The sequence below is a fragment of the Cynoglossus semilaevis genome, chromosome 10 (genome assembly GCF_000523025.1).
Source record: "Cynoglossus semilaevis isolate Cse_v1.0 chromosome 10, Cse_v1.0, whole genome shotgun sequence".
In the NCBI taxonomy this organism is placed as follows: Eukaryota; Metazoa; Chordata; class Actinopteri; order Pleuronectiformes; family Cynoglossidae; genus Cynoglossus; species Cynoglossus semilaevis.
The window spans coordinates 18,350,391-18,364,408 of NC_024316.1; the positions used below are offsets into that span (position 1 = coordinate 18,350,391).

Below are 14,018 nucleotides of genomic sequence, written 5' to 3' on the forward strand. Positions count from 1 at the left end.
CCACCCCCCGACTCCCACCAGCTCATGAGAACCAGATGAAGTGCAGGTTGGATGACTCTCTGGGGCAGAGAGAGGAAGAGAGGGAGAAGAACGGATCATAAAGCTGTCAGAGGCGGCCGTTACCGCTCTATCACCGCGGCGTGGCCTCCAGATGGAGGCGCTCACCAGCGCCTCCATCCTGGGCCAACATGTGTAACACATATCTGTAGTTCTGTTTAATCTGTGACGCCTCAATAATCTGACAGAGGCTGTCAGCTCCCTGCTAACAAGAACAAGAACAAATGTCTTCGTAGAGAAACTTTTCTCCACGTGGAGCTGAAACGTACGACTGTTCGATCATTAACGCCACTGTCGCTAATTAGCAAATAAACAACGGTTGGAAAATCGATGTTTGATTAAAATACCATTAAAAACTTTTTAGATTTCACAGACTTCCTTCCCTGGCCTGTGGGTGGTGCTAAATACACTGTTGACAACATTAATGTTTCCTGTTGATCTAATCCAGATTTTTGACGTCACCCTGACTTTCACTGTTATTAATTTTTAAAAAAGTTCTCTGTATAAAATGTTCTGATGCTAATGTTTTTTTGTTTTTGTTTTTTGTGTACAGTGGAACACGACAAAGAATTCCTCCCAGTGCGTCGGCATCACCGGGAGTTCAGGTTCGACCTTTCACGGATCCCGGAGGGCGAAGCCGTGACCGCGGCGGAGTTTCGTATTTATAAAGACTTTATCCACGAAAGTTATAACAACGAGACGTTCCGCATCAGCGTCTACCAGGTGCTGGAGGAACACTCCGACAGGTGGGGGTCGGACCATGTGGTGCACCATGTGGGTCGGACCATGTGGGTCGGACCATGTGGGTCGGACCATGTGCTGGAACACTGTGTTCTCCTTTACGTTTTCAGATTGTTTTTCTTCTTCTTCATTTTCATCTGCTCCCATCGACCAATCACGGACCATCATTATGCCCCGCCCCCATCACTACATCCATTAATCGTCTCTTTTCCATTAGACAGAACCACAGCTTTAGAACCGTACATCACAGCAGGTCCCAGTACTGTCCTCCTGTCAATCATGACACTCGTCTCCATCAGTTGGTTCATCAAAACAAAAGTTAAAATATAAACGTAAAAATTACTTATATTTGTATTTAGGTTCAGGTTATTTGAATTGACCGTAGTATAATTGTGGGTTGTACTGCAGTATCTGTACACGATAAAACCTGTCTTGGAACTTTTTGATTTCACAACAGAGGTTCTAGTTGACAGAAGATTATGATCAATATGACCTAGATTACTAAAATAGTCGGACATTTCAGGGAGAATATCTTATTGTTTTTGTGCCATTTTTTTTTTTCTAATATTTTTAAACCTTAATCTTCATCACTGTGAACAAAGTCCACAGTCTCTGCGTTCCCTGTGAAAAAGTTCCCGTTTTGTCGGGGGAACAACGCCGTCATTTATCTCTGAGCTGGACAACGTCCCGGGTTCACAGAGGAACCAGAACTCGACCCGGTCAGTAACAGTTCAGGCTACATGAGGATTGGGGGGGGGGTTATTTACCGTGTCCGATGGTAAACAGTCCTCGACGACAGCGTAGACCTGGGTGGGCACTGGTCCACATGCTGTCCTCCATGGTCGGTTCCTGGTCCACAGCTGTGTCTCCTCTCGTCAGTTCCCCGTCTCTCCAGCAGAGGTCCAATCGGTGATGGACTGTGTGCAGAGTATGAAAGCAGCGGTCGTTTATAAAGCCATTATTGTCAATTAAGAAAATGAAGTGTTCCCCTGGGCCTCACCATCTGGAGCGCACCACCACCGCGCACCACCGCGTTGATTCATTCCACTGATTCTCTCCCCCCTCCTCTCTCCCCTTCACTCTGCTCCGTTCCTACTGTGGTCTGACTCTTCCTCTGTTCTTCCTCCTCAGAGTGTCGGACCTGTTCCTGCTGGACTCCCGGGTCATCTGGGCGGCGGAGGAGGGCTGGCTGGTGTTTGACGTCACGGCCACCAGTAACCACTGGGTCCTGAACCCAGGCAGGAACCTGGGGCTGCAGCTGGCCTTAGAGACCATGACTGGTGAGGGGCAACACACCAGTTTACAGACTGGACTCTGGTTCTGGGACCAGGTTACATACATGACGTCAACGACCCGATCAAACAAAAGTATCGTTTCACTGATGTGAAATAATTACAGGTTGAGGTCAAACAAACAAAAGTTTGAAATCTGGAATATTCTGATGGTTGACTAACAGAGTGTCATCAGCGTAGAGTAGTGAAAAGTCGTATATTTATAGGTCTATATATGTGTCGTAATAAAAAAAAACAGTTATTGTACATTTAATGATGTTAAGAATCCGTTTCTAAAACATCTACTGAACATGAACGTGACTTTGTGATAACAGTTTCAAAGCTGTCATCACAGCAACAACAACGAATCATCACAGAGTAAATTCAGTTTCTTCTCCGCTCTAATCCGTCTCCGTCCGTCAGTTGTCGTACCCTCAGCATCATTATCGACCAGGCGTAACAAAACATGGATAAGATCAGAGCAGGAGTCGACGTCGAAGAGAGAAATTCTCCGTCACACGGGGGCAGGACGTTACATGTTGCTGCAACAAAAACAGACTTCTTTCATGTTGTGGGTGTGGCCTGCATTCATGAGTGTGTTTTTGTGTGTGAGATCGGGTGGAAGCAGCCGAGCGTGTACAGACAGGCGCAAGGGACGCCCCGCAGTCAGTCGGCACCCACCTCAGGGTCTGGATTCACCACCAAACTGTGATCAGGGAGACAAGAAAGGGAGACAAGAAAGACAACACCCCCACACACACACACATCACAAACAATCAGGTAACCTTAGCTACAACAGTCCTGGTACTGACACCAGAGCGAACGTTAGCTACAACAGTTCTGGTACAGACACCAGAGCTAACTTTAGCTACAACAGTCCTGGTACTGACACCAGAGCTAACGTTAGCTACAGCAGTCCTGGTACAGACACCAGAGCGAACGTTAGCTACAACAGTTCTGGTACAGACACCAGAGCTAACTTTAGCTACAACAGCCCTGGTACAGACACCAGAGCTAATGTTAGCTACAACAGTCCTGGTACAGTCACCAGAGCTAACGTTAGCTACGACAGTCCTGGTACAGACACCAGAGTTAACGTTAGCTACAACAGTCCTTGTTTATTGATTTGTTCGTTGATTCCTTCTGAACTTGTTGAACAAACTTTTGTCCTGTTTTTTGTCACTGTTTCTCTACAGGAGAGAGTATCAATCCCAGGATAGCGGGCCTGATTGGGCGCAGTGGGCCTCAGAATAAACAGCCCTTCATGGTGGCGTTCTTCAAAGCCACAGAAGTTCACCTGCGAAGTATTCGCTCAGCGTCCACCGGGGGCAAACAGCGAAACCCCAACAGATCCAAGGGAACCAAGAACCAAGAGGCTCTCCGCGTGGCCAGTGTAGCCGGTAAATACTGAGAGTACACGCTGTACTGCATGTGTGGGATGGAATGCACAGTGATGTAGAAGTACTCAAATATTTATTGAGTCAAAAACTCGACCTGGTCCTTTGGTCCGAGGACCATCAGGAGGTTCTGATCCAGCGGATTTCAGTCCTCAGTCCAGACAAAGGTTGTGACCTGGTGTCAAAGGTCATCCTGGAGGAGACAGATTATAAACAAATACCATGTGTAGAATGGTATTTCTACAGTGTGAACACAGGTGGCGCTCACCTCCGCTCGGCCCAGTTTCCCCTCAGTCAGTCGGTGTCGCTCCACCGTCTCTGTTTATTTACTCAGTCCTTCCAGAGCAGTTCCCGCTCCGAGGTAGAGCGGCGCTGGCTTTTATGGCAGAACAACATCTGCAGCGCGCTGTTGGGCAACCAGCGCCACAACACATGGTCCAAATGGGTCTGTTTGGAACACTGGATACCAGCGGTCTCTAACTGGATGATGAGAAACAGTCGCTTTGGATCGCTTCAAATGTGAGCCACACATGTGGGAACTAATGGACCACCACAGAGTCCTGGAGGTCAGAGGAGGAGGAGGAGGAGGAGGAGGAGGAGGAGAAGAAGAAGAAGAAGGAGAAGGAGGTGGAGGAGAGAAGGAGAAAACAAACTCTTCTTTATTGAACACGTAAACTGAACCAAATCAAAGTGTTGAGTTCAGACTCCGCTCTTCGTCCACATCTGTTTCGTCGACTCCTCCAAACAACACGACTCATTCATCTGAACCAAAGCGGAGCTGCGGGGGATTTCCTCCACTCACTGTCTGCATGTTGATGTTCAATGTCTGCTCTTTATCTCTGCATAACTCAGGCCTGACTGTGGCGCTGTGTGCTGCGTTTACTGACTCTCTCTCTCTCTCTTTGCCCCCCCCCTCCCCCACAGAAAACAGCAGCTCTGATCAGAAGCAGGCGTGTAAGAAGCACGAGCTGTTCGTCAGCTTCAGAGACCTGGGCTGGCAGGTACGGACCGACTTCACAGTTCTGTGGTTCTGACCAACGTCACCAGAATCAACTCGAGTTTGAAAAAAAAAACAAAAAAAAAAAAGCTAGAAATGTCCAGAATTTGTTGTTTAAAGGACAGAGATCGTAGAAGGACTGAAGGGTCCACGGCCACGGGGGTTTACAGCAGCCGCGGGTTGAGAAACGTCATTTTCTTTCTTCTTCTGATTATCAGGACTGGATCATCGCTCCGGAGGGATACGCAGCGTACTACTGTGAGGGGGAGTGTGCCTTCCCCCTCAACTCCTACATGAACGCCACCAACCACGCCATCGTGCAAACACTCGTGAGTAACAGTCGTGGGGTCAGGGGTCAGACAGAGCTGCAGGTGGAGGTACAAATATATATTACACATACAGTATATGTGCAGGATTAAAAAAAAGACTCAAAAGAGAAAAAAAAATTGGAGGCTGCCACATGAAAGGTTGTGGGTTTGATTCCTCCCTGTCCTTAATCTCAGGTTAAGTTTCAGCAGCAATGGTATCTGCTTCATCACTGTGGGAGGCTGGGGGGGAGGGGAGGAAGGGGGGGGGCTGATGTGTGTGAGTGATGAATTTACCGTAACCCTGTCCCTCCCCCCTCCCCCCTCCCCCTCCCAGGTCCATTTCATCAACCCAGAGACGGTCCCTAAGCCGTGCTGCGCCCCCACCCAGCTCCACGCCATCTCCGTGCTCTACTTCGACGACAGCTCCAACGTCATCCTCAAGAAGTATCGCAACATGGTGGTCAGAGCCTGCGGCTGCCACTAGCGTCTTTCCTCAGACACACACACACACACACACACACACTCGTGCTTCCTACTGTGTACACAGACATTAAAGCAGTGATTGTACTGTATTTTCCTTCACGCTCGTCTTTTCTTCTCACTAACTGTTGTAGTCCTTCCTTCCTTCTTTATTTCTTTTTTTTTTTACTGTAGATTTATATTTGTATATTTTTATGACTGAGAAACCCGGGTTGTAGTTTTGAGTACTTTTTGTGTACATTATTGTGTAAATATTTTTTTTTTCAAATGAAGCAAAAAAAAGTATGTATTTATTTTGGGTCGGTGTCGACGAATCGCTGCCTCTTCTCTCCAACACTTTACAACTCTGTGACAGCGACACGAAGCTGCTGCCTCCACCCAGAGCACCCCCCCCACCCCTCGACCCACCCCACCCCCGCTCCACCTCACGCCTCCCCAGCAGGTGTCGCTGGAGTTCTGGGTGTTTTCAACTGTTACACACCTGAAGCTCATTTTGGAAAAAAACACAAACTAAACTAAACTTCCACAGCCATCTGAACTCTAACGACGGAGGTGTTTTTTTTTTTACAGAGCGCCTCCTTCTGGACCAGAACTCTTTCAGGTTTATATATTTACTCTGCTGTACTACAATATCTCATATTTAAATAGAAGAAAACAAGGCTATTTATTCAGAGCTAGCTAAGCTGTTTCTCCGACGTCTCCGAAAGATTTTACTGCTGAACTGGTACAGAAATAAACTGGGACAAAAAAAAAAAAACAACTCCATGTGGAACCGACTTTGGATTTATTTAAAGTTGAGGAACGTTTACGTTTCCTGTACAAATGTTTTTTTGTTTTTTTTTGTCTGTGTTACATTTTTTAATATTTCCTTTAGGATCAGATGTAAAAAAAAAAAAAAGACGAATTTAAATGAGGTAAAAATAAGAATGTGTTCTTCCAGAATCATCTGACACGGATTAGATGGATCTAAATCATGTTTCTAAGAATTATTATTAAAAAAAACATTTTATTTGTTTTAGAAAAAAATGTCTATTTTTTTTAAATGCCTACTTTATGTTGATTTTATAAACTTTGTTCGTTAACGTTGGTGATAAACATTAGTTTTTCCACCGGCGGTTTCATCGACACCGCGATGTTTTCCTGAACAAACCGAAGAACAACCAAGAAGAGTAACAACATCAACGAACAAAAACTACAGTGGACCCTCTGGTGGAATACGATTGAAAGGCTGTCCACTGCCCTCTGCTGGACAACTCAAGCACAAGCAGCGGTTTAGGAGCAACACGTGACTGAAACCAGCGGCGTCTCTAAATAAAGCAGTGCCTGGAGGTTTAAGGTTAGAACAGGATTTCCTTGAACGGACAGAGAAGTTGACTGAACCACAGCAGTTTCTATTCGTTTGGTATATGAAAATATTCATTCCACCCCCATGAAGTACTTCTTAAATACAAGTGGTTACAGCAAAAAACAAAAACAAAAACCAGCTGAAAATATCAACCAATTATCACAAGAAAACCATGTGACATCATTTCACACTGGTCACAGTGTTAAAGGTGAGTATTTAACCGTACTTTACAGTAAATTACACTGATCTGTGTTGCTAATAAATAACTGCATATTTACTCTGTACCAGGTGTACCAGGTGTACCATGTGTACCGTGATTGTCAGGTTCTAACAGAACAACAGTTCAAACTTTTGTCTCTTTTCTTCAGCTTCTGAAGTTTGTTCACAAAGTTTAGAGAAAGGGAAATAAAACGTATCACTCCCACACTTTCAGTTTCACATCAAAGACTGGGTTGACGTGTGTGTGTGTGTGTGTGTGTGTCAGCTCACAAAGCCATGAAATACAGAGCTCATCCCAATAGTTAGTTTTGCAGGAAGGTTCGGGGGGGTTGGTACGGTGCAATGTGATGCACCGTACCAATGCGACTGCTGCTGCTGCCCCTGCGACCCAGTAACCATAAGCGGATGAAAATGGAAGGATGGAAATTTTTTCAAAAAATTTTTTTCTAAAATTTTTTTTTTCTTTTTTGAAAAAATATTTTTTTCAAAATTTTTTTTTTCTAAAATCTTTTTTTGAAAATTTTTGGGGTTGCTATGATGTGAGATGTGACTCCTGCCCCTCGCACCCGGTAACCATAAGCGGATGAAAATGGAAGGATGGAAATTTTTTCAAAAAATTTTTTTCTAAAATTTTTTTTTTCTTTTTTGAAAAAATATTTTTTTCAAAATTTTTTTTTTCTAAAATCTTTTTTTGAAAATTTTTGGGGTTGCTATGATGTGTGATGTGACTGCTGCCCCTGCGACCCGGTAACCATAAGCGGATGAAAATGGATGGATGGATGGACTATGAAATGAATGGGACACAGCAACAACACTGACCCCTAGTGGAGGACATTCAATAAAACACTTAATTAAAGGAGCTGCTAATAGAGAAATTACTGATTTAAGTTTATAAAAAATTAAGATTTTTTTTCACGTTGTTCCTTCTCATCTACACGAATCCATATTTGGCACTACTTTATGACGTCACACATGACCCGACTCAATTTCTATCTTTGACCCGCGTTGTACCGACTGTGACCCGGGGTGCCCTACATGATTGTTCCACTGAAACAGTGTGGAGCTGATCTGTCACCCTGTAACCGGTTATGTGATCTCCGAGCGGCTCCGACGCCGTGAACGCTACACGTGACGGACAAACCGAAAGTTTCAGTCGAGTCAGGTTTCACTTTCACTTCCAGTGGTGTGATCATGTTGGGAGAGTCTGTTCTGCACATATTATCTGTCTGATTTCAACCACTTCAACCGTCGCTACGATCGAACAGGTGCCTGCGGTTTTTTTTTTAGTGAACCGTAAATCGGGACATCGTCGCGGTCCACGGTGGTAGGTTCGCGGTCGCCTCCGTCAGGTGGCTGGTCTGCACATGTCTTACCTGAGGCTGGCTGCAGCGGAGCCAGGCGTGCGGTGAAGATGGTGGAAGGAGCCAAGCTGCACCTGAAGGAGTGGCTGCTCCGCCAGATCGAGAGCGGCAGCTTCGAGGGTCTGTGCTGGGAGGACGAGGACAAGACCATGTTCAGGATCCCCTGGAAACACGCAGCCAAGAAGGACTACAACCAGATGGAGGACGCGGCTCTGTTCAAGGTCTGGAAGTTAGAGCTGAACATGAAGAACAAGAGGAACGTTAGACAAAACAAAAAAAAAACTCTGTTTTTAGTTATTGTACATTGATATTAATAACAATTATTATTATTATTGTTGTTAAGATTTTTGTTCTTGGAATTTCAAAAAACAAGCGATTCAGATTTTTTTTTACGTTAGAAATATATTTTCCAGTTCTGTAAAGAAGAACGGTTGTATAAACAACAAAACACTAACAGAGAAAACCAAAAAATCAAATCAAATCGACTATATTCGACTACAAACGTGGAGAACTGTAGGATTTTCAGTTCGATATTTGTTCTGGACTGAATACGTGAAAAAGTTGTTTATTGACACTGAAATCAGAGGAGAATACGGTTCTGTTCGATGATGGTGGTTTTCTACTGTCCTGCAGGTGGTGCTCACTTTTGTCAGACCTGCTTCGTGGTTCAAACTCACCCGTAACATGGTGTAATACAGAAGTAAAACTTGGTGGAAAATTATTGAACAAAAAATTAAATATATATATATATATATATTTAGTGAAAATGCCCTGATTTGAAGAGTTAAACATCATAACAGAGACATGTCCCGTTTATCAAATACCAAACTGCACAAATGAATAAACTTTTGCTGAACAACTAAACTATTAGTACATTTTTACTCCCGATGGTTCCAAACCTGCAGGCCTGGGCCGTCTACAAGGGCAAACACAGTGAAGGGAGGGACAAAGCTGATCCCACCGTGTGGAAGACGCGTCTTCGCTGTGCGCTCAACAAGAGCACGGATTTCCAGGAGGTCCCTGAACGCAACCAGCTGGACATCAGTGAACCCTACAAGGTCTATCGTATTTTACCTGACCCCGGACCAGCCAGGTCAGCAGGTAAGACCAGTGACCGCAGGTTTAAAACAAATTCAAATTCTTCGGTGGAAAATGTTTAAACTTTTCTTTAATTTGAAATTAAAGAAATGAAGTTTTGTTTGTTTTTTTTCCCCACAGTTTCCTCAGAGTCTCATGTTTCTACCAAGGTCAGTTTGTTCTTCAAACCTTTTCCTGTCGATACATTAGTGAAAACACACTCTTCACACACTGACCTCTTTGTTGACTTTTTTTTTTCTCTCAGCTCCATTTGAAAAATGAATTCTCTCAAGTCAATAAAGAAGGTAAATTATCAGGTAAATGTTTCATTATCTTCTAATTACTAACTAATTTTTTTAAATAAAATTTTGTCAAATTTTTGGACATTTGAAAAACCAAAGAGTGGTGCAAATTGATTAATCATAATTAATCAATATCCCTAAAATTATTCTAAAACCATTTTATTTATACATATATGTACGCACACACATATATATACACATATATAGAGTATGTATCTGTACATATATGTATATAATGGAACTGCAATATATCAAAAAGGGAATATATACACACACATAAATAGAGAAAAAACAGGACATGAAAATACATTGTGAAATATATTTCTTGAAGATTCTGCTTCTGTCATCACTTTTGTTCCTAAATAAACCTCAACCTCGGCCTCATGTCTGGATACAAACCCTTCTGCTTTCCCTCAGCTGACCTGTGGAGGGAGCACAGATACTGTGACCTCACGCCCACCGAATCCAAGATGAGAAGTCCGTCTCCTTCGGCCGGTGTGGCTCCTGGGGGGGGCGTGTTAGGTAAACAGACCAAACTCAACACACACACACACACACACACACACACACACACACACACACACACACACACACACACACACACACACACACACACACACACACACACACACACACACACACACACACACACACACACACACACACACACACACACACACACACACACACACACACACACACACACACACACACACACACACACACACACACACACACACACACACACACACACACACACACACACACACACACACACACACACACACACACACACACACACACACACACACACACACACACACACACACACACACACACACACACACACACACACACACACACACACACACACACACACACACACACACACACACACACACACACACACACACACACACACACACACACACACACACACACACACACACACACACACACACACACACACACACACACACACACACACACACACACACACACACACACACACACACACACACACACACACACACACACACACACACACACACACACACACACACACACACACACACACACACACACACACACACACACACACACACACACACACACACACACACACACACACACACACACACACACACACACACACATGTTACTGACCTGAGGTCAGCGGCGCCGTGGGTGTTGACCGGCCGGCTGTCACGTGTTCACAGATGTCCGTATGGAGGTGGTGCTGCTGTACCACGGTCAGAAGGTGCTGCAGGTGACCACCGCCAGCCCAGAGGGCTGCTTCATCCTCAAGGGCCAGGTTCCTCTGGGGAATGAGAAGATTTACGGACCCTGCAGAGCGGAGCAGCTCTCCTTCCCCTCCCCCGACTCCGTCTCTCTGCCGTCAGACATGGCCAAAGCCATGAACCTCCTGCTCTGTCACCTGGAGCGGGGGGTGCTGCTGTGGGTGGCCCCGGACGGGTTGTTCATCAAACGCTTCTGCCAGGGCAGGGTGTACTGGAGCGGCCCGACGGCCCAGCACACGGACCGGCCCAACAAACTGGAGCGGGACAAGACCTTCAAACTCCTGGACGTCCCTACGTTTCTGGGTGGTAAGACAGGCTCCGGGGCTGCAGGTCAGGTTAGGAGTAACTCAGTGTCAGAGGTCAATGTCAGAGACTCTCGGCCTTTTCTCAGTTACATGGCATGTGTGTGTGTGTGTGTGTGTGTGTGTGTGTGTACGTTTATGATGTCACCAGTCTCCAGGCATCTGTACGTAGTTTTTTCAGCCTGTGTCTGGGAGCAAACCAACCACGCCCACAGACAACAGTACAGACAAATACGTCTGTACTATTTATATGAGTTCGTGTCTAACGATGAACCTGAATGTGACTTATCCTGTCTCTGCAGAGCTCGGGAACTGTTTGCACGGAAAAGGACGAACCCCTGGGTACCAGATTGATCTGTGCTTTGGAGAAGAGTACCCCGACCCAAACATCCCCAAGAACAGGAAACTCATAATGGCAGAGGTCAGTGTGGAGTCGTCTGTCTGTGAATATTTACCTTAGATTCCAACACTGATTATGACTAGAAAGACTAGAAAAATGACATTAAATATGAATTTAGATGTAAATAATAATAATAATCAGCAACAGTACTGTGAAGACGCTTAGTTTGGACTGAAATAAAAATGATCTTCACATTCATTAGACCTGTAATCTATTGAAAGGTCATTAAAAAAAAAGTGGAAGAGTTTGGTTGGTCACTTCCCCTACAGTAAGAAGGTCATTGGTTAAATTGTCCACTCTGAATTACAGGTGTGAATGTGAGTGTGAATGGTTGTTTGGTTCTACCTGTGACCAGGGTGTAACCTCGTCCTCTCTCCAAGACCCAGAAATGGTGAAACGGTAGAAGAAGGAATAATTATTTCAACACAAACATTTTTTTTCCTTCTTCCCTGGAGAAAGAGAATTCACATGACATTACGTTTAAATATTAAAGCACATGACGACAACAACATTGTTCACTGGACTCTGAAAGAGAGGAGAACAACTGTTACCTCAGAGTTGAGCGTCACATACTATGCAGAGAGCACAGCGGTAGTACTTCAAATGACCACAAGAGGTCCTCATGGGCATGCTAAATCAGTGCGGCTGCTCTGTCGTTCATGTCGGTCAGGTCAGGCCGCTGTTCGCCGTGGAGCTGCTGCAGAAGTTCAACTTGACGGAAGGGACGGAGAAGCTGGAGAAGTCGACGGTCGACAGGAGAACCCGCAGCGGAGAAGAAGTGAGAGAGAAGAGCGTGAATCTGCCCTGACCACAGCGGACACAAACCCGCACACAGGACGGGCTCGGAGTACTTCCTGTCACTACCAGGAAGTAGAGAGACGGCGCGAAAAGAGTGTATTTGTTTAAAAGAAAAAAACAAAAACTTTATAAGATTTTTTATTATTATTATTACTATTATTACTGACTATTTTAGAAAGAGTAAATCACCGTGTGTCTAATTCTTCCACATTTGTTGTGATTGACGTTCCACCATAGAATGAATCGAGACTTTAAGATGAATTAATAAAGCTTTTTTTCCCCCCTTTTATTTCTAGCGAATGTCATGTAACAGATTCACAATTGTTTTTAAAAAATATACATATATTTGTAGCTATTACATTTAAAATTAAATTTCACAGGTAAGGATTTGTATTTCTGAAATAAAAAAAAATAAAATAAAAGCTCAAGTGAGAGTGTGCTGAATCAGTGGAGATACCCGTATCTGAGTTTTAAAATACTCTGACTGTTATTTCCCTGCTCTCCAACATATACAGTACATAGAAAGAGATGGATGGGAACAGAAGCCAACAGTGACAGGAGTCTGTAACAAAGTATTCACAAAGCATTACACGGAACATGTTATTAGCACTATTTCACCTGGGCCGTACTGCTCACTGCTCACTTCTCACATCCATCAGTTTTTCAATGGAAAAAACACCATGAGCTTCAAGGCGCCGTGGCACAGACCAATCTGTGTGGGCGAGGATTGTCTGTTACGCAGGTTCCTTTAGTGTTCTCCCGTTCTCAGAGATAATGTTAAGAACATATTGGAGGCTAATGCCTTGATGAACAATTATTTTAAATCACTCCCAGTGATGAGAATTAAAAAAAAAAAAAAGCAGAGAGTGGCTCGTACATTCACCCTGCCTACTCAGGCCAACACAGAGAGAAAAAGGGCCCTGAAGCCAGAGAGAGAGAAAGGAAACAAAAAGCACTGGAAATTTGACAGATAAGTTGCATTAAATCTGTTTAGCATATTAACTGTAAGTAACATCTGTAATATACATCATCAAATTTGATTTATTTATATATTTATATATATATATTTATATATATATATCTGCACGGCGTCAATAGCGTTTACCCTTTATAACACTTGACTGAACGTTGATACCCTACAGAAAACACTGTCAGTAAGTAAGTGTGCTGGACAATCGTTACAAAACAGAGTGAACACAGACAAGTGTGTGATTGTCTCACCTCAGGTCTCCAGTGCATCCGTGAGGAGAACCTCCTGAACCTCCTACACCTCCTACACCTCCTTCAGCTGCTGCTCCTGCAGTTTAAAACACCCGTATATTGTGTTTCCCTAAAGTTTCTTTGTTTTGTTTTGTGTTTTTTTCTAATCTTTTTAATTCCTTCCCTGCAACCCAGCCTTGAGTTCTCTCCATTGTTTGTCATCATGGGTGTAACAGAGACAAGGAGGGTGTGTGTGTGTGTGTGTGTGTGTGTGTGAGCTCCTACTGCCACTTCATCAGCTTGAAGTCATGAGGTAAATCCTGGGGACTTTTATCGGTGACGGTTGCAGCGAGACTGTCCGGGGCAGACCACCGACGTTTGCGGCGCCGCGGCTGCTCCTGCGGCGCCACAGTCTGTGCAGGGGCGGGGGCCGCCGGGGGGGGGGGGTGGGGGAGGGGGGGG

General features: G+C 44.5%; 4 protein-coding genes and 2 long non-coding RNA genes across 22 annotated transcripts in view; 2 read left to right on the forward strand and 4 right to left on the reverse strand.

Annotated features, from left to right (window-relative positions):
* The window catches only part of spo11 (SPO11 initiator of meiotic double stranded breaks), a 27,321-nt gene extending 25,373 nt beyond the window's left edge, over positions 1 to 1,948 (reverse strand). For all 10 annotated transcript variants that reach the window (XM_025059011.1, XM_025059007.1, XM_025059006.1 and 7 more), the window contains exons 1-2: positions 1,799 to 1,948; positions 1,566 to 1,715 (exon numbers count right to left, since the gene is read on the reverse strand). The gene's annotated coding sequence lies outside the window, so the exon portion shown is untranslated. The remainder of the gene's footprint in view (positions 1 to 1,565; positions 1,716 to 1,798) is intronic.
* The window catches only part of bmp7b (bone morphogenetic protein 7b), a 17,698-nt gene extending 12,165 nt beyond the window's left edge, over positions 1 to 5,533 (forward strand). Inside the window, 6 exon segments of the mRNA NM_001328235.1 lie at positions 611 to 803; positions 1,930 to 2,078; positions 3,266 to 3,469; positions 4,391 to 4,467; positions 4,682 to 4,792; positions 5,106 to 5,533. Coding sequence (NP_001315164.1) covers positions 611 to 803; positions 1,930 to 2,078; positions 3,266 to 3,469; positions 4,391 to 4,467; positions 4,682 to 4,792; positions 5,106 to 5,255 — 884 coding nt within the window. The 3' untranslated portion in view covers positions 5,256 to 5,533.
* LOC112487561 (uncharacterized) lies at positions 2,127 to 10,859 on the reverse strand. 3 transcript variants are annotated; one of them, XR_003050753.1, is made up of 4 exons: positions 10,723 to 10,859; positions 8,189 to 8,412; positions 3,564 to 4,026; positions 2,127 to 2,775 (listed from the first exon to the last, which is right to left on the reverse strand). It is a non-coding gene; the product is annotated as an uncharacterized LOC112487561 (long non-coding RNA). The 3 variants fall into 3 exon arrangements; XR_003050754.1 differs by lacking the exon at positions 2,127 to 2,775 and having other exon boundaries at positions 3,476 to 3,659; positions 3,735 to 4,026; XR_003050752.1 differs by lacking the exon at positions 2,127 to 2,775 and having other exon boundaries at positions 3,476 to 4,026.
* On the forward strand, positions 8,195 to 12,763 carry irf10 (interferon regulatory factor 10). Of its 3 annotated transcripts, none has more exons than XM_025059003.1 (8): positions 8,195 to 8,397; positions 9,082 to 9,277; positions 9,395 to 9,423; positions 9,519 to 9,570; positions 9,973 to 10,077; positions 10,776 to 11,191; positions 11,461 to 11,579; positions 12,229 to 12,763. In XM_025059003.1, the coding sequence occupies exons 1-7, from the start codon at positions 8,227 to 8,229 to the stop codon at positions 11,569 to 11,571; spliced, it is 1,080 nt and encodes a 359-aa protein (XP_024914771.1). In that variant the 5' UTR covers positions 8,195 to 8,226; the 3' UTR covers positions 11,572 to 11,579; positions 12,229 to 12,763. The 3 variants fall into 3 exon arrangements, with proteins under 3 accessions (XP_024914771.1, XP_016891299.1, XP_008317545.1); XM_017035810.2 differs by having other exon boundaries at positions 10,776 to 11,162; XM_008319323.3 differs by having other exon boundaries at positions 9,519 to 9,558; positions 10,776 to 11,162.
* LOC112487562 (uncharacterized) lies at positions 11,048 to 12,249 on the reverse strand. Its single transcript, XR_003050755.1, has 3 exons — positions 12,110 to 12,249; positions 11,904 to 12,007; positions 11,048 to 11,180 (listed from the first exon to the last, which is right to left on the reverse strand). It is a non-coding gene; the product is annotated as an uncharacterized LOC112487562 (long non-coding RNA).
* A 958-nt stretch (positions 12,764 to 13,721) lies between the features above and the next one.
* Positions 13,722 to 14,018, reverse strand: part of LOC103385431 (mitochondrial ribosome-associated GTPase 2) — a 76,892-nt gene continuing 76,595 nt past the window's right edge. For all 4 annotated transcript variants that reach the window (XM_025058999.1, XM_025058998.1, XM_025058997.1 and 1 more), the window contains one exon: positions 13,722 to 13,996. In XM_025058999.1, the coding sequence (XP_024914767.1) occupies positions 13,838 to 13,996 (159 nt within the window). In that variant the 3' untranslated portion in view covers positions 13,722 to 13,837. The remainder of the gene's footprint in view (positions 13,997 to 14,018) is intronic.